Source organism: Nymphaea colorata, chromosome 13, assembly GCF_008831285.2.
Source record: "Nymphaea colorata isolate Beijing-Zhang1983 chromosome 13, ASM883128v2, whole genome shotgun sequence".
Taxonomy (NCBI): Eukaryota; Viridiplantae; Streptophyta; class Magnoliopsida; order Nymphaeales; family Nymphaeaceae; genus Nymphaea; species Nymphaea colorata.
The window spans coordinates 4,114,967-4,135,082 of record NC_045150.1 but is presented as its reverse complement, the minus strand read 5'-3'; the positions used below and the strand labels follow the sequence as shown (position 1 = coordinate 4,135,082).

Sequence of the window (20,116 nt, the reverse complement as noted above, 5' to 3'; positions counted from 1 at the left end):
AACGGCATTAGCATAGAATATGTTATCATGTCTTAACCATGCAAAAACGCATCCTAATTTTATATTAGAAAAACTTGCAGAAATAGCGATTTTGTTATGGCAATTGAACAAAAAGAAGCAGCGCAAGCTGTATCACAAAATTGTCCAGTTAACTGAATATGAAAATAAAGTGATTTTTTATTATCTGAATATGAAATTAGCTGATACTGGTCGATCCAGATGCATCCACCTTATCAGCAAAACTGTTGCATGAGTTGGGTATTTAGGAGTGTTGCCTTGCCGAGTTAGAGCAGATCTAGGCCAGTTCTAGCTCAGCTTGAACTTGAGTTGGGTATTTAGGAGTGTTGCCTTGCTGAGTTAGAGCAGATCTAGGCCAGTTCTAGCTCAGCTTGAACTCGAGTCAAGCTAAGTTCAACAACTCAAACTTGAACTCAACTCAACCCACCCAAGCTTGAGCTTGTATTGGCTTGATGTCTCCAACTAAGTATTAGAACCAACATTTATTTTAAAATTAAAAAAAAAAAGGTTAGAAGTAAATTTTGAAATGGAGACCTCCTTTTAAAGAGGTAAATGGGACAATTGGTACACCTGAAACAAAGGTTGTTCCAGCAATATTTTGAAAGACATGCCTATATGTGTTTCAAACGAGCTTACTCAAATGGACAGAGCCTGCACGGGTTAAGATCTCTCCCAAAAGAAGGCATGTTTAATTATTGACTCAAATTCTACTCATTTAGACAAGTCAGAGTTGCAGAGGAGTTTGAACGAGCTGCGCATCCTTATCTGAAATGATTACCAGATCGATTCTTACAACATGGCTAAGGAACTTCCAACGTCCATGGTGAAGATTTGTTACTCTTCTGTTTTTGGTTAATCACAAAATTAAAGCTCGTTAATAAGATAAAAAGAGCTAAATAAAACAGCCCAACTTTTAATTAATGTATTTCGTGAACAATTCTTTCCTAATTCTTTGAACAATTACAAGTAGCCACCTAGGCCTTTATGATAATTCTCACTCATGTAACTGCTTTTGTTTTCCACCTTCCATGAAAGTGAGGCTAGTGAGGTTGATGATCCTAAATTATTAAATTGGAGCAATCCTTTTACTTGAACTTTGATGCTGTTTTTTTTTTTTTTTTTTCTAATTTCTAAAGACAGAAGGTGCATTTGCAACTTCTTTCTAAACGGGTTTCATCAGGAAACGTCCATAGAGAGCATGCTTGAAATCCATTTGATTAACTGAGGCAATTATTTATTGTTGTCAGTCGTTATTTCTAAATACATCAAATAGTATGACGCTTTTTATAAATAACAGGCTTGCCTTCCCTTTTTTTCCCCAAAAGTTGGGAGACTTCCCCACGTTCCACCTAGGGGTTTACCATTTTCCTGATGCACTTCTAATTCCTCTCCCTTAATTTCCCTCTCTTAATAATTTAACCACTATGGACTCTTCTTGAGTTGGGGTGAGAAGAAATAAGGTGTCACCCGTGATAACGATAACTATTGGCCATAGTTGAGCCCACCACAACAATTGGATTGATCTGCCCCTTCAAGTTTATTATCGCAGATATTTAGATCGGCTTAAATGGTTACCATTAGTAACTCTTAATTCTCTTTAGGAAGCAAATTGGAGAAACATAATATCTATCCTTTAATAGGATTAATCAGTTATTTCTTCATGGTCCCAAGTATGTGAATATTAGCACCAATGGTGCATAAATGTAACTTGTCGATCAAATAATTATTTAGAGTTCCTAAAGCCTCATGTAAGGCTTGTTGAAAAAGTCATTATGTGAAACAAATGGTTATGTTTTTGTAATTTTTTAATTGTTTTAAATTTTAGTCATAGGCATTAGTCAAATTCACCTTTTTTTTGTTTTACCTCAGAGTATTCATTCACTCAAAGCTCCTCTGCTTCCTTTTCCACTTTGCATAGCGAACAGATGCTTTTTCAAGTTGCTCAAAGGCTCCTCGGTATAGTTCTTTTGAATTGTGCATAATATGTATTGACATGAATGAGATTTAAGTCATTTATTTGTCCTTTTATAGTTCAATTGATGAGATTAACTTGTAATCACATGTATATAGATTCATATGAATCATTATAATCACATGTGCATAATGATGTAAATGATATCTAAGTCCTTCATTTGTACAATCATAGTTTGTTCAATAAGATTAACTTACAACAATATATCTAAAAGTTCATTTAAATCATTATAATCACATGTACGTATTTTTACAAATAAGATCTAGGTCTTCATTTGTACAATTCTAGTTCTTTTAATGAAATTAACGTGCAATCACAAGTATAGATTTTAATTTGAATGATTGTAATCATATGTACATATTGGTACAAATGAAATTTAAATCATTCATTTACATAATTATAGTTCTTTCTAATAATTCAATTTGTAATCACATGTAAGGACATTCATTTAAATTATTTTAACCACAAGCCACAAGTATGTACAAATATGCATGAGATTTAAGTCGTCAATTTGCTCAATTATGGTTGTTTTAATGAGATTAAATTGTAATCACATGTAGATAACTTCACGTGATTGATCGCAATCACATGCACATAACTATGTGAACGAATTTAGGCTTTTCCATTTCACAATTATAGTTCATCCAATAAGATTAACTTGTAATCACTCGTATAGCGATTCATTTGCATAATGATACAAACTAAATATAAGTCATTCATTATACAGTTGTTGTTTGTACAATGTGATTGACTTGTAACCTTTTATTTAGATATTCATTTGAATAATTATAATCAGATGCGCGTGGTGATATAAACGCTATCTAAATCATTTATTTGCACAAGTATCATTCATTGAATGATATAGACTTGTAATTACACTTATAGATTCATAACATGTACATAATTATTATGAATAAAATTTAAACCTCTCATTTGCACAACTGTAATTCATTCAATGAGATTAACCTGTAATTATATATATAGAGATTTATTTGAATTATTATAATCATATGTATGAAATAATAAAAATAAGATTGTAGTCCTTCATTTGCACAATTACAGTTCATACAATAAACTAAATTTAAATTCATATGGATGATTGTAATTTCATGTACATGATGATATAGATGAGATAAAAGTCATTCATTCGCACAATTGTTGTTTGTTCAATGAGATTAACTTGTAATCATATGTATATATAGATATTCATTTGAATGATTATAATCATATGTATGTAATGATACAAATGAAATCTAAGTTTTCATTTGTATAATTATCTTTCTTTCGATGAGTTTAACATGTAACACATATGAATAGATTTATTTAAATTATTACAATCACTCATACATAACTTAAAAAATGAAATCTGAATCTCTCATATGCATAATTATAGTTCATTCAATGAGAATAAACTATAATCACATGTATAGAAATCCATATGAATGATTGCAATCACACGCATGTAATGATATGAATGAGATGCAACTCTTTTATTTGCATAATCGTATTTTGTTCAATTAGATTAACTTTTAATCACATGCAAAGAAATCTGTTTGATTAATTGTAATCACATGTATATAATGTCCTAAACAATATCTAGATCCTTCATTTATATAATTGTAGTTCATATAATGAGATGTACTTGTATTTACATGTATAGAGATTCATTTGAATTATTATAGTCATACGTATGCAATAATTTAAATGAAGTCTAAGTTTTTTATTTGCACAATTATAGTCCATTCAATGAGATTAACATGCATGGACATATCATTTGAATAGTTGTAATTACATATATGAATAAGAATAACTTATAATTATATATATATAATTGATTATCTTCACATGTATATAATGATATACATAAGATTTAAGTCTTTCATTTAATTTATTAACCATATATATGTACTAGTACAAACAAGATCAAAGTTATTCATTTGCACAATTGGGATTCATTTAATGAGTTTGACTTGTAATCAGTCGTATGAAAATTTATTTGAATGAGTGTAATCTCATGTAACGTAATGATTTGAATGAGATCTAGTCATTGAGATTAACTTGTAATTACATGTACAAAGATTCATTTAAATTATTGTAATAACCTATATGTAATGCAATAGACAAGATCTAAGTAATTCATTTGCACAATTATAGTTTGTTCAATGAAATGAGCTTATAACCATATCTAAAAATTCATTTGGATGATTATATTCGCATGTACATACTGAACGAATAAGATCTTTAATTTGTATAATAGATAGTATCTTGAAGCAAAACAATATTCAAGGAAAGAGAGAGAGAGAGAGAGCATGATTCAACCATAAAATGAAATATCATCTCATCTTCTCATTCTCTCGGTGCACTCGACATAGTCTATTGACTTTAAAATAGAGATTGAGAAACATTTCATGTGGCCATAGAGAGATAAAAAAGAGAGGAAAGAAAAACATCACAACAAGACTACATTTAAAAAAAAATAGAACATAATGCAATCATAAAATGAAATAACATCTCCTCTCATGCTCCGGGTGCACTCGAGCATAGCTCTTGACTCTAAAATAGAGGTTATCTCATATGGTCATGGAGAGATGAAGTTGAGAGGAAAATGGGAGAAGCAAAACAAGACTATATTGAAAAAAAAAGAGAAAGATAGCATGATTCAATCATGAAATGAAATATCGCTTCACATTTTCATGCTCTCGGTGCACTCAAGAATAGCTTCTTGACTTTAAAATATAGATTTTAGAACTATCTTGTATGGCTATGAGGAGATGATGAAGGGAAGAAAATAGAAAAAATTGAGTGAGATGTTGGTTACATACCTCTTAAGAAAACGATTTGATGGAAAAAAAAATGATCACCCATGCTTTGGGTGATCATAGACTCACCTTGAATAGAGCTCCAAGGTGATGAAGAAGAGACCTCCAAGAAATCTTCGTGTTTCCTTGAAGAGTTGTAGTTTGCTTCAAGTTGGAGAAAAAGAAGAAGAAGAATGAGTAGGAAATAGAGGAAGATGGAAAATGGAGGAAGAGAACTTAAAACTCTAAGTCCTCAAGTGAGAATGCATTAGGGCTTTTCCAAGGGCTAGCTCATTGCCCAAGAGGGAGAAAATGAGGGTATTTATATAGAGAGTTTTGGAGCCAAAACTTAAAATTCAAATTTTTTGGATTTTTATAACATTTTCAAATAATTTTGAATAGGTTTTGCTTAAGTATGATTGACTAGTAGGCCTGAAAATTCATTTTTGAGATGTATGTAGGGCTCATGCCCACTTAAAACGCTCAAAATCGCCCTCTAAAGGTCAATTTCTGTTGTGCGACATGCTAGCACGTGCTCGCACGACTGTGCATTGTAGGACATGCAAAAACTCAAATTTCTTTTTTGGTTACAAATGGGTGGTCGGCTCTATTTTGAGCAAGTCCGAACTCGCTCCAAATCTGATTTTGTTTAGTTGGTTGTCGACTCATTCAAGCGTGCGATTTGGGTTTAAAAACATGTTTTGGTGTGAGAATGAGACCTTAAAACAAATGAAAGGACCGCACATGCTCGATGCTCAAATTTTGTCGTTTTCAAACTCGATTCGAATTTTGGGTTTGAAATACTTGATTTGGATCTAAATTGTGGATTGAGTCTAATTTAAATCCCAAAAATTGGGTTTTGTGTTTTGGTAAAAGAATGTAACATTTTGCAAAAAATTGGGGTGATTACAATATATATATATATATATATATATTCAGTTAATTGATTATCATCACATGTATATAATGATATACATAAGATTTAAGTCTTTCATTTGCATAACTTATAATCACATGAATAGAAATTCATTTAATTTATTGTAACCATATATGTGTACTAGTACAAACAAACAAGATCAAAGTCATTCATTTGCACAATTGAGGTTCATTTAATGAGTTTGACTTGTAATCAGTCTTATGTTCATTTAAATGATTGTAATCTCATGTAACGTAATGATTTGAATGAGATCTAGTCATTGAGATTAACTTGTAATTACATGTACAAAGATTCATTTAAATTATTGTAATAACCTATATGTAATGCAATAGACAAGATCTAAGTAATTCATTTGCACAATTATAGTTTGTTCAATGAAATGAGCTTATAACCATGTCTAAAAATTCATTTGGATGATTATATTCACATGTACATATTGAACAAATAAGATCTTTAATTTGCATAATTATAGTTCGTTCAATAAGATTAACTTATAATCACGTGTATAAAGATTCATTTAATTTATTGTTATCACATGTATATAATGACATGACAGAGATCTAAGTCCTTCATTTGTACAATTATAGTTTGTTTAATGACATTAACTTATAATTACATATATAGAGATACGTTTAAATGATTTAATCACTTGTACATAATGATACAAATGAGATCTAAGTCCTTCATTTGCACAAATGTACTTCGTCTAATGAGATGAACTTGTAATCATATGTATAGAGATTCATTTGTTTGATTATAATCACATATATGTAATTATATTAATGAGATCTAAGTTATTTCATTGCATAATTGTAGCTTTTTCAATGAGATTAGTAATCTCATGTATAAAAATTAGTTTGAATGATTATAGAATAATATATAAGTCCCTTATTTTGCAAAACTTTATTTGATGAGATTGTATTCCTTGATTTTTTCAAATATAATTCATTTAATGAGACTAATTTGTAATCATATATATGAAGATTCATTTGAATAATGGTAATCACACATATGTAATGATACGAACAAAATATAAGTCATTCATTTATATAGTTGCAATTTGTAATGAGATTAACTTGTAATTATACCTATAGAGATTCATTTGAATGATTGTAACCACATGTACATATTGATGAGATTGGATCTAAGTCCTTTTGTGCAATTGTTTTTCATCCAATGAGATTAACTTGTAGTAGTTATTGTATTGTTTTAGTTGTTGTTTTTCATTTTAACATTCTTTTTGTAGATATTAAATACTTCAAAATTTCAATCATAGTACTTACACATCACTTTTTTTCTTTATGCATCACATTTATTCATAGGCTCAATGCATGGCTTCACCCCATTGCATTTGGCAACATTGTTAAAAGGCATATTATTGTCTATCCATTCCAAACGTTGTTGTGAGAACAACTTGAGACTACCAATTCCTTCATAAGAGCAAAGCAATAACCTTTCTCATATCTATGTTGCAGGATGTCTTGAACAGGAAATTGAAGATCTCCTACAATCTACCAATAGTGAATCCTTGAAACATCATGAACTATGATCTTTCTTAACATTTATCTAACCAAAACATTGCATTTTTGCCATGTGCAGTCTTCAATTCAATTTTTTCTTTTGTTCATTTTGAACTCCACTCTCTAAGCCCTCCTAGTTCCATTATCCCTTCTAGAGCTTTATTCCTTAGAGACCACATGCCATGATTAGATGAACATTTGGCTTTGATATTGAGGATACTACATAGTGAACTGCCTTCAAACATCTATATATTTTGACTAGCAAGGAAGGTCCTGTTCGGTTCTTCTAAAGTCCCTTGCCCAAGTCCACCTCCTTTATAGGTGTACACAATTTTTTTCCACAAAACTAAGTGAACATGACATGAACTTTCATCAAACATCATATTGGTTCTAGTTTACTTAGGATTGAAGAAGGCATCATGTATGCCATCAACGAAGGATTAACCATAGTTGCAAAATGATGTTGGACTAAGCACAATCTGCAAATGGAAGAAAAGAGTTAAATTTTCCTGTATAAAAACTTATTACCCATTCTTGACAACTGTTTGGTATGATTTTCTATCAAACATAAGCAAGCCCACATAAGTTGCAACAATTTTGCTAATTTTTCTACTTAGAACAGTTGTTAAGCACCTAACAAGAGAGTACCCTATGCATATAAGAAAAATCTAGGATTTATGTGCAATTATATGCATGTCTACCTTGGTTTTAAGCAGGTGGACTTTTTTAATTCTATGAACCGAGGAAACATGTGCAAAGCTAAGAATTATGATGTCATCCCCAAGAGACAAATAAGGTGAGGTAGGATCACCCTTCATCGATTAACCCACACAAACATGTCCCTCGGTTGTTGAAGATGATCTAGATAAAATTGATGATCTAGGTAATAATTGATCTCATTTTTAATACCATAATCTTCATAACAATCTTACATGTGTCAGGCACTGGCCTCATGTCTTATAGACCTTTGCTCTTTTAATTTTAACCTGAGTATAGTTATTCTTTGGAAAATATGCTCCTTTTAAATAAAGTCTTTCCAATTATGCCGTTCTTTAAAATAATGAAACACAAAGACTGGGATTCAGGTTTTCATTTATGATATCTTCAAGACCACCTGATCCTTGCGTTCATGGGTAACCTCCTAGTTTTCTAGGAGTAAAGGGACAGAAGGACGACGCGGCGGGTCCTGCGCTGTTCATCAGATCACTAAAGACAAGTGTGTGATCCAGCTTCAGAGTGACCAGTTCCTGTCCAAAAGTTTCTTCCCCTTCTTATCCACGTCACTTGCAGAGCCTTTCTTCCCTTCTTTCTGTATAATCTCTTTTGGTATTTTGCTGCTGCTTCTATATAAACAGACAGACAGAGAGAGAGAGAGAGTCGATTGCGGATGTGAATAAGCGACTAGCGAGTTACCATGTCTGCAACAAGCGTTGTTGCAGGCGGGCTATGCGGCTGCCTTGTGGGAGAAATCAGGCGGCTTCCGTCTCGTAGGTGGCGGCGCAGGTGGGGGGTCCTGCGGCCTCCTACCAATCTCATCATGAGGCAGAAGCGCGAGTCAGGCGCGGAATTCCTCCAAGGGAATGCTGTTTTCTTGGCAGCGGCGGCTAAAGGGGACTCTGCTGGTAGTGGTGGCGGTGGTGGTGATGGTGCAGAAGGAAGCCTCACTACTACCGTGGAAGATACGAGAATCTGGTGGCACCATACACTCCACACGGCGGCCAGCCTCTACCCGCTTTACGTGACCGTGGGTGGATTGGTGGCATGTATTAACCCTTCCGCCTTCTCCTTCTTCGTGGAGAGGGGTCCCGCCTCTTACAGACTCGCGCTTGCCTTCATAATGCTGGCCATGGGCCTGACGATCGAACTGCGCGACCTCTTCGACGTCCTCATGCGGCGGCCTCTCTCGGTGAGCTCTCCACTCTTCGTTGTTTCTTGAACAGGATGTGGTGGACGTTCGCCACATTCCTTTTTCGCTTAATGTTGTTCCTTCTTCCTTCTGCTCGCGGATTAGGTGTGTGGCCTTCTATGTTTTGCGTTTTGTTGTTAAATCGTATTTGATCGACTTGTAATTGTTCACGAATGCGCAGCCGTTCAGGTTTGCTAGTGTTACGTTTGGTCTCCTCGAGTTGTTTTTTGGTTTATGCATAACTGTTTGTGAAAATGCACGAAGATTCCAATGGATTTATTTGACAAAAGAGGAAAAGCCTGCAGGTTTTCTTTGGGTGCACTGCGCAGTTTACGATTATGCCGGCCCTCGGTGTCATTATTAGCAAATTGGTTGGGCTTCCACCCGCTCTGTCTGTGGGACTGATTCTGCTTTCATGCTGTCCTGGCGGTACCGCATCCAATGTGGTAAGAGTTGCCATTCTTTCTCAATTCTTTTTTATTGAATGAACCTTTTCTTTCATGGGAGCCATTGCCGTTGTGTTTGTGATGCATGAATCGCCAATGTATTGAGATTTAGGTTGTTACCCATATTATAGAAGCTTCATTCCGGTGTTGCTTTCTCATAGCTGGGTGTTATGGTGGTGCTGCATGAGGGTCCGTTCCAACTGAGAGCGTTAATTTTTTTAAATAGTGTCTGTAACCAAAAAGGCTGGTTGTTGGCAGCGAAAAGTTGGTTTCGGTGATTGCTCCTGAAGTTATCGAAGTCCTTGTTCATATCATAAAACACCATCTCACTGATATCTCTCTTAACAAGTTCTCAACAAGGTTGTTCATGCAGTTCTTTCTAGAAAAATGGTTTGGTAGCATTTTTCTTTAAAATCAGGAGGGAAACGTTTATGAAAGTTTTTAAAACGTAAAAAGAAATTAACAGTGGAAGGCATATGCTTACAATATGTAAAAAAGTTTCCAAAAGTTCATAAGAATATAATGGCAATAACGCACTATTGGACGTTCTTGAAATATTTTGTATTCACAGAATCACATAGTTTTAATCTTATCAGTTTGCTTTAAGATGATAAACACATTGTCGTTGAGATTGATTGCGATGGCTATGTTCCCCTGTCAGGTATTCCTTTTTTCCTTTTGGGTTGTTTATGTTCAAAATGAGTTGAACATGGAGTGTTAAGGAGTTAGCATCCAAAAGTGGCAAACACTGACACCTTAACCCTCTAGAAAGTGTCAAGGTAACAGAAGAAGCACTCAGATTATGATCCTTGTATGCAGGCAGCTCATGGTAAAGCTGGTTATGGGTACAATCTTGAGTATTGACCTTAAGTGGTAACAGGGAAGTTGCGAAATATCAAGGTTCCTAAGGAAAGGGTGTTTGTTGCCAGTACCTGGTAGAAACTTTTGTGTATAAATAGCCAATTGCAGCACAATAATGGATAGGTGTTACATTTTCAAGAATAATTCGTGCATGATAATGTACCTGAAGGACAATATGTTTAAAGCATTTGAGATGGGCGACCATTAAAATTTTTTTGTAAGGGCAGTTTTCCACTGTTTAGTTTGATTGGATGGAGAGAAAATCATTATCTTATTAATGTCATTCTTCTGTGCATAGTCGCCAAAAATTAAAAATTGCAGTCTATTGTGTTTAGTCTTAATGAAGTTAAGCTTTACGAGTTTAATTTGTTAGTTCATCCTTGTTGAGTTAACTCTTGGTCCATAATTTCTGCAAAAGAAATGCATTATGTGGAATTCATTTCGTTGGCAGATGATATGTTGCAGGTTTGTTATCTTAGCAATTTGTCCTTGTAATCATTTTTTTCTGTGAAGTAGCGCTACAGGTGACTTTAATTGCTCAAGGAGATGTTCCCCTGTCAGTAGTCATGACAGTATGCACGACTTTAGGTGCAGTAATCTGCACACCTCTGCTGACCAAAATTTTGGCTGGAGCTTATGTCCCTGTAGATGCAGCTGCACTTTCCACAAGCACATTGCAGGTAATCCTGACTGTTCTGTAATCTATTGACATCTATATTTGCATTGGTCTGTTGTAGATTCATAATTAAAAGAATCGAGGAATATCACATGATCTTGGTTGCAGGTAGTTGTTATTCCTGTTCTTCTGGGTTCATACGTGCAAAGTACATTCCCTGCTATAGTGAAAGCCGTAGTACCCTTTGCACCTCTACTTGCTGTATTGGCTTCCTCTTTACTTGCAAGCAGGTTTCTATTTTATGCCCATTTGCTTCCTTGCTTTTTTGTTCTTTTCTTGGTTCTGTCTGCTATGTCAAATAATGATACTAATTACTAATTTTGATATTCCTCTATCAGTGTTTTCTCAGAAAATGTTGTTCATCTCATTGCATCAATGCCATCCAGTTTCAGTCGATCTTGGGGACTTGAGTCTATTTTAACTTCAGAGCCAGGCCTTCTTATTTTATCTGTCCTTTTGTTGCATGTTGGTGGCTTTTTGGTTGGGTAAGTAATGGTCTATGTCTCTTTATATTTTAGAGGATACATAACCTTTCCATTTTTTTTTTCTCTTTTTTTGCTTCATGTACTACAGAAAATTTTCCAAATGTGGCTGCACAATGAGCCCAGTAAATTGCTCTATTCAATGTTCAGTTGTTCACTTGAACTCGAATATCAAATGGGTTGAATCTGATATGCCATTTAAGCTTGTGAACTTGCACTGAATGGGCTCAACTCAGTCACATTCATAAGCTCGATTATATTTGTAAACAAAAATATATACAATGCTTTGTGCAGTTTCATGTAAGACATCTTTGGAGCAGTAGGCATCCTGTTGCGTTGTTCACTATAGGTAGGTCTTACGTTCAGAACCTGTTGGGTTTTCTCCAATATGCAGGTCGGCCATTCATCCGATCTCAAGCTTAGATAAGCTGGTTTCAAGCTGAAGAAAACATGGTGGAGCCAAGTTCGAGGGCTCTAGTTTGAGCCAAGTTTGATCTCTCCCAAGTCTAACTTTTTGGTTTTCTTTCACAATTTATGGCCGTCACTGAGGATGTTTTAGGTGGCATAGTTAGTACATGAAACTTTACTATAAGTTACAGATGGATTCATAAGTATATTTTTTCTCTTAGCCATTCTAATTGGCTTACCCATCAATATCTGAACCCACGAGCACATGATTCCAGAAATTCCAGAATAACTATATTTTCCAAGAATGTTGCTTTTCACGGTGAAGAAATGGTGCAAAACTGCATGAAGGACAGTTTTTCTTCTCAAGTAGATGTAGAGGCCCTTTCGTCTGCTTTGAACTGGTTCATCGGGTGTTTTTCAAATTATATTTAAACAATCCTCTTTGCTGGCATGTTTATGGTGGTACTGTCATATGATATGTTACCGGTGGTATGTGCAAATTATACAGCTTTAGATGGCTGCCTCCAGTTTGTTCATGGATTCATCAATAAATGTACATGTATATTACATTTACTGTTCTTTCTGTTGAGAATTGAAGTGAATAAGAAACCTTTCCAGTTTTTTTTAGCTGTGCGTCAGGAGAGAGAGAAACACTTTGCTTTGTTATCCTTAATGTAACCCATGAGATCTTTGTGGTGATATCTTGCAGATACGTGGTTGCTTCTATATGTGGGTTTAGAGAAAGACAACGCAGAGCAATTTCTATTGAGGTAATGTGAATCCCTTTGCCATGGATGAGTGTAGTTTGAACTAATGTTATAAAAAGCGTATCGTAAGCCGTATCGGTCTGGCTTTAAGATATACTATATCGTAAAATATTGTAATGTATTGTAACTGTATTGTATTTAAAAAAAATAATCAGAAAAATAGAAAAAATTCTGAAAAAAGTCATAAAAAATCAGTAAAGATTAACGTATCGTAACTGTATCGTAAGTCGTAACGTATCATAACTGTATCATAACTGTATCGTAATGTATCGTAATTGTATCGTTATGCATCGTACGATACGGTGCATGTATCGTAACTGTATGATACAGGTGGTGTATCGTATCACATTTTTGAAACGCGACAATACGTTTCGTACGATACGGCCCCGTATCGTAAGATACGGACAACACTAGTTTGAACTATTCTGTGAATGCATGCCAGAAATGGATAGGCAAAACTGCAAAAGGCACAAATAATGTGCTGATCACCCTGAAGTTTGTTGACCATACTAGAAAAGCTGGTCTTTTACATTGATTTTACTTATAAATCATAGAATATCCTTGGTGGGCCTACCAATGGCGTCGACTGTGCTACCTGCATATTATGGTTCTCCTCCGTGATATTAAGTAATATGATCTGTGTTTTGCTGTATGAGCGCCATCATGAACACCCACAACTACCATAATAGTAAAAAATATTATTGTAATACAATTCGTTATTCAATTGAAATGACTAAAGGGTCGTGTGAATTCTGCAATAGTGTGACACTTTTTATTGGATAAAAAGCTGCTGTCTGGTTTGATTCTTTCTGTTGCTTTTTCTAAATCTTCAGCTTAATGTCTCGACCAAATTTAAGATGCATGATTGGCCATAAATCAGACATTGGTAATAAGTGAATTTCTTATTTCCACTTTGTTCAAAGAATTACCTTAGTAACCTTGTGTAAATTCAGAATCTTTTCATTACTTTCATGTCCATTGAAGGAAAATGAACTGACTTTATGTGCTACTGCTTGCTTTGCTTTCTTCATTTATTTCCAATTTCATGTTGTCGTTTTTTCTGTTGGAATTGGTTGGACTCCAATCTATTTTCAAGTGATTCAAAGCATCCAAGTTTGTACTGTCGAACTTCTGCCAACATTCTTATTTTTTATTACGAATTTTATCTTCCTTTTACTAAATTTATCCTTATTATCTATAGGATAGCGGTATCCTTTTCTGTTTATCTGAATTCTTTGTACATGGTGCCAATTTGTGTCTGCCCCTTTTAACTTCGCCTTGGCATTGACTCCATTGCTGAATTGATAGATGAAATTTATGATGTAGGTTGGGATGCAGAACTCATCCCTTGGTGTCGTTCTTGCAACCTCCCATTTTTCATCCAATGTTGTACTACCTCCTGCCCTCTCCGCCGTCATCATGAACATTATGGGAAGCACCTTGGGTCTCATTTGGAGATACATCCGTCCAGATGATGGCGGAGAAGAGTCGCTGATGAATCAAAATAAATAGCTTCAGTAAACGGCGTCTAAGATTGAAGTGAGTGTGTTTCTGGTCTTCATTGAGACTCCCTCTCAAGTGCTCTTTTCTTTCTTTTTCTTCAGCGATCTTGTCAATAATGGCGTTTGCCCGTGATCTTATTCCTACTTTTTGCATTTTTAGCCTTGTGAAGCCTGTGAGCTGCTTGCTTTCTTCTTTTTTGCAGTCTTTTTTGTTTTTCCTTCAGGAAATTGCCTGTAGAGCATTGTAAAAGCATGTAAAAGGATTCTTATCTGTCTAAAAGGCGCTTGAAACTTGAATATATAATGTTTCTTTTACGTTTTGCTATACGTAAATGTAGGCATTATATATATATATATATATATATATATATATATATATCTAGAGAGAGAGAGAGAGACACACACACACACACACACACACACAAAATTGATCAGATACACGATCGTTATACGTAGTTTGCGTATTACTCTCTCTTTCGTCTGGAGTTTGCGTACTACTTAGTTCACCAAATCCATTAAACACAAAAAGAAACGTAAAGCCACGAGTAGGGCGGTGGGTTGTGCCATGGCAACTTGCTGCATGTAACGCAACTTTTCAGAAAGAAAAAGTTCTCTTACATGTAAAGTAAACCCAAAAAGAAAAAAGAGTTGAAGCCAGAGAACCTGCAACTAGAACTAACAATTGAGCTCTAAAAGTTGCTTTTGTAACTTTTCCAATCAGATGCTCTGGCAACGTATAACTAGCCAATCGTTCTGATATTTTCTGGCGCTAAAACAGAACAGCTTCTTTAACCATCGATGGCACTGGCGACGATGGACTAGCAAAACACGAGGCAATCTATGGGAAGGACAGGAAATGCTGCAGTACTATACGGTCAGTTCGCAAGAGATTCTTTTTTATCGATCAGAATACGAGGCACTGCAAGGACCCTTTCCAATCGCCCCGTTTCTGTGGTGTTACGGAATGATCTATCATCCAAGCATGCGAGAAGGGAGCAAGAGGTGAGGCCAGGTCTTTCACACGAGGAGGAGAGCAGTTAAAACACATTGACAGAAAATTACGAGGTGCAAGAGTGCAGTTTTCTAGTTCTATAGGATATTGATAATAGGGAGTTTTGCACCCGCAAGATCAACACCAATACTTACCTCAATCGCCTTCCCACAATCAGATTGCATGTCTGACTGCATCTCCGAGGGTCATTAGTGGAGGCTGGAAGGGCACTAATTCAATAACTTAATGTTTTTAGGATCACCTATATCTATAAACAATCAAATATATCAAAGCATTAACATAAAAATAAACTTTGTGAGGACACCAGCCTCCATGTGGCTTCGCCACTGCAAGGATTTACTATCGGAGTGAGACACGGGATCTATGTTCTACCATGTTCCATCAACACATCCAAACAGCAATCAGAAACAGTGCGCAGAAGAGAGAAACTCCAGACGCAATCTCATTGTACGCACCATAGTTGCTGTCTTTTCTTGGTTTTCTGTTTCTGTGTTTCCATTTAATTTCACACGCTTCGTCGTGGTGGGGAAGAGGCAGTTACTGAGTGGGAATCCTGCAGGAACGCTCTTTGGTGTACTTTTCTGGGTTGTTTGCTTGGAGAAGATCCAGGACAAAGGAGAGTGCACTGAACTTGGCTTGATCAACATCAAAATCTTTATGGCTACTGCCACCTTTAGTTGCATTGAATGATCAACAGCACGGGGGTTTAAGGGCAGTTCTTCTTTGCTCCTCCTGCTACAATTGCCCATGCCAGAGAAAGCAAATTGCAGCGGCCGTGACTTAGGCTATGCCTTCTTTGAGAGCTTGACGGTTCAAATTCTTCTTTCCACTGAACCAACTCAATCGGAATGTTTGTATGATGAAACGAAGTGAATCGTAAGACTATGGAGATCATAACAGCAAGTTTTTAAGCAAAACGTAAACACAATAAAGGCTATTTTTAAGGTGTGTTTGGTAATGTGTTTCATTCTAACCCCAGTTGAATGGATTGGTAACTACTAAAGCATAAACTCCTGATTTTTCCAAGACCAAATCCTAAACATCACCACACCGGATCCCAGTTCGACGAACCAAGAGCAAGTGTACCTTGTCCACGACCTGCTTCAACCCATCCTCCAAACACATCTCTCCTTATTCCTCAAGTTCTAAGATCTTAATTCCCCTGAACTTGAGTTTGTTACCATATGAGGAGCAGGTAATGTCCAAAAAGCTGCTTTGGGTATTTGAGGCACATTGAAGCACCAAGAACATAAAGAGATCCAAGCTTACATTGGATCCTTTAACTAACCCAAATCCAATTACCCAACTACTCAATCCAAACTTGGAGTTGGTCAAGGGCGAGAAGACATTGATGGCAGCCCTCAAAAGGTGGCAATCCACTTAGTTGGATTCCGCTACACATTCACATGATCAAAACCCACATAAGCCTATGTTATACCCAATGCCCATGTTACACCCACCTCTTATCTGGATCTGCTAAATATGGATTTGGATCTCAAGACGCCTGATGAGCCCAAATTCATCAAAGTAGATCATCCACAACCCATCTTCAATCTTTATTTTGTGAACTTGTCTATACCTAAGCCCACATTGTCCTCAAATGAATTGGTCCCACTTTCTCTTGACATGCAGACTTTATATGGTCCAAACAAATGTAGGACCAGAGCCCATTCTCCCTAGACCTTGTCCACCCAACTGGACCAGCTTGAGTTGATTGCCAGCTAGTGAGAACCTTACATAGTGATCAAGGTGTGAAAAGTGTCAGCAGTTTCTTTTTGCTCCAATTCCTCCAACAAAGAGCATTTCTCCTGTTATTCTTCCAACTTTGCAGAGATAACCCTTGTGGTAACTTGAGGCCATAGTCACAAATATCATGTGTAGGTTTCGAAAAGCATGGTTTTTTCGGGTGTAATATGGTAAAGTTGTTTTTTTAAGAAAAATCCGATGGAATTTAAAAAGTTTAGAAAAAACACTTCCAAAAACAAAATGCATAAACAAAAATGCAAAAAAATGTGAAAAGAACATTTAAAAAATGTATTTTCATCGTGTTTCCTTTTTGGAGTTTCTTCTCGTTTTGTTGTCTTTTTTTAAAAAGACAGATCTTATTGACCTATTTTTGAAGTTTATGCGATCGACCTATTTTTGAGGTCAGACCAAACCAGGCGCAGTTCATTCTGCTGGGACTACCCTCTTCACATGAGCATTCCAATCCGGACCATTTTAATGATTTTATATAAAAAATTAATGTTTTCTATACTTTTAACAAGTTATATAAAAAAATTAATGTTTTCTGTTTGGAGGGCCTTTTTTAGTACTTTTTTCTCAAAATTTGGGTGCCAATTTGGTAATTTTTTAAAGTTGGGCAGTGATTTTTGTTATCTGTCCAAACATCAGTTATCTTCATGTTATCTTTTCCTCCGTTTCTCGACCTGGTGTCACTATTCTTGTTATTTAAAAAAAAAAAGGGCACCATATGAAGATTTTTTTTCAATATTTTTATTGTGCATGTTTCTCAAAGTTATATCAAGATTACAAAATATATACAAGGAAGATATTTAATCGAACTGTTCCGAAAAAATTTCGGATATGGACAAAAAGTTAAAGTCCGGTTAAGAAATTAGATTCAAATTTAAGGAATGATATCCGCTTGGATTCAGATTTGAATATCCACTGGATTTGGATTGGATTGGGATTGCATTTAGTTTTAAATAAATATCTTTATTCAATGCTCTTACATTATGATAATTGGTTAGTTAAGGTTCAAAATTCGGATTCGAAATCAGATATGAATATAAAATTTGGATTTTGGATTGCGAAATCGGATTTCAGTTTGAATCGAAATTTGAATATGAATACACGAATATCCGAAAAAGTACATATAGTTAAGAGTATATCTTATTCAAATCTAATCAATTAAAATCCCTATGATTTTTCTTGTCCATATTTTCTGCCTTAATTTTCAAAGCGACATCTATGACAGCATTTAATGAACCTTTTTGACAAAGTTTTCATAGAATTCCTACTACTTTCGTGGACTTTTTCTGCCAGCCAATGTCACATATATATCTCTTGCTTTCATGGCTTTTCCTTGTTGATTTTTATTGAAAGGAGAAAAGTTCATCGGGTCAAAGCAACATGTGAGGTTATTAATAGCTCTAGAAAGAGGAATTGTGGGGACAGAGATCCAGCTGATCAGGAACTGTAGAATGATAGGGTCCAATCAATGTAGCCATTTATCTGATTTGTTTGGATCAAATTTTCTAACTTAACTGAACCGATCCGATCCAGATTTGAATTCTTGTTGGACAATATATAAACCATTGTCATCTAAACCCTTGATTCCATTCCCTCAAATGCTGGGTGAATCGGCTGATTCAAATCTAATCACCGGCAAACCGATTCGATTCTCCAGCCAAACGCAAGAGTGCCGCGTGTCAAGTCTGAATTATTTTTTTAGTATATTTTAAGAGCTTTTCGTTTTTAATTAATTTTATACAATTTTTTTAGTTTTTGGGTAAATGATTTGAGAAATATCTTTAGCCAAGTCAGCTGAATCGAATAGGCAGCTCAGCTTACAGCATTTTCAAAAACGTGGTTGTTTCAAACTTTTTCATGCCAGTAACTTACTTTAAAACATGGTTTTGCATTTTGGTGTTTTTGAAATGTGTGGGCTGCATTAAAACTAAGTTTGACAGAAACCCAATTTTGGCAAAACCTAATTTTTTGAAAGAAATTGGACAACCTGCCCTCCATTCCCCCAGCTGATTATTTAATATAAAAAAAACTGGGTTGTGGGTGCATGTCACCTAAAAACCCAAAACAATTCTAAAAAAAATAATTAAAAAATCATTTTCTCTCAAAACCTGTTCTTCACAAAACAATTTTTTTTGGAAGGTGTCATCCAAAAACACATTTGGACATTATTTTTTTCCTCTGCCATACTTGTTTTGTTTTATGGGTAAAAGTCCAAGTCTGCTAAAAGTTTAGAAAGGTCAATATGGGTAGGCTGCTATTTGAATGGGTTTTGACTGGACTTGGTCATCTGTGGGTTCAGATGACTTGGTCTTGCTTCTTTTTCCCTTTGCTGACGCTGTTGGTTGCTCGATATTCCCTATCATTTCCTAGCAGCCCAAGCTCTTAATCTCTCCAAAATTTTCAAAAACGCGTCTCACTCTTTCATTTTTTGCGGCATGCTGCAAACAATCCTTCAATTGTAAAGTGAAGTAAATAGAAAAGAAAAGAGAATCAAAATCGATATGTATAACAATTTATTATGTACAATTTAATGAAGATTTTTCGGGATTAGACATCTACCAATAAGCCATAGTGTGCTGGAGCTTATACCTTCGGATCCTAACACGGGCAAATGTGTTAAATGAAGGGAGAAAAACACTTTCTCAAAATGACAACAGATGGGAGATTTGTGCAGGATTAGACCTAAAAAATTGGGCACCGAGCAGGCCTCATAAATTGTCTGCCCAGTTCAGTGGGCTCAACTCGGTCCAATAACTTATTTTTAATATTATTTACTTGATATATATATATATATATAAAGTATTATGATTAATTATGTTTATATATTATTTTATATTAAAAATATTATTTTTAATTTTAATCAAACCAAGCCAAACCGAGCCCTAACTTAGTTGTTGGGTAGTCGGGTCGAACCTAATCAAAGTACGTATATAAATATACAATGACTAAAATATCTTTTTTGAATACGTGTGCTTGGGTCCTAACGTCAAAGTAAAGATATAAATAGACAATGACTAAAATATCCTTTTTGAAAACGATGAAAATAACTCGAAGGC

At 35.2% G+C, this 20,116-nt stretch overlaps 1 protein-coding gene across 1 annotated transcript; it reads left to right on the top strand.

Annotated features, from left to right (window-relative positions):
* The first annotated feature begins 8,481 nt into the window (after window positions 1-8,481).
* On the top strand, window positions 8,482-14,608 carry LOC116267280 (probable sodium/metabolite cotransporter BASS1, chloroplastic). Its single transcript, XM_031648919.2, has 7 exons — window positions 8,482-9,151; window positions 9,457-9,597; window positions 10,983-11,138; window positions 11,243-11,364; window positions 11,473-11,619; window positions 12,734-12,794; window positions 14,118-14,608. The coding sequence occupies exons 1-7, from the start codon at window positions 8,660-8,662 to the stop codon at window positions 14,301-14,303; spliced, it is 1,305 nt and encodes a 434-aa protein (XP_031504779.1). The 5' UTR covers window positions 8,482-8,659; the 3' UTR covers window positions 14,304-14,608.
* Window positions 14,609-20,116: the final 5,508 nt, after the last annotated feature.

What these genes read in the sequence shown, in the direction of transcription:
- LOC116267280 (XM_031648919.2), top strand. Translation starts at nt 8,660, where the DNA reads ATGTCTGCAACAAGCGTTGTTGCAGGCGGGCTATGCGGCTGCCTTGTG. An exon ending in TCATGCGGCGGCCTCTCTCG is followed by an intron (nt 9,152 to 9,456) that starts GTGAGCTCTCCA and finishes AAAAGCCTGCAG; the next exon opens with GTTTTCTTTGGGTGCACTGC. An exon ending in GCAGAGCAATTTCTATTGAG is followed by an intron (nt 12,795 to 14,117) that starts GTAATGTGAATC and finishes TTTATGATGTAG; the next exon opens with GTTGGGATGCAGAACTCATC.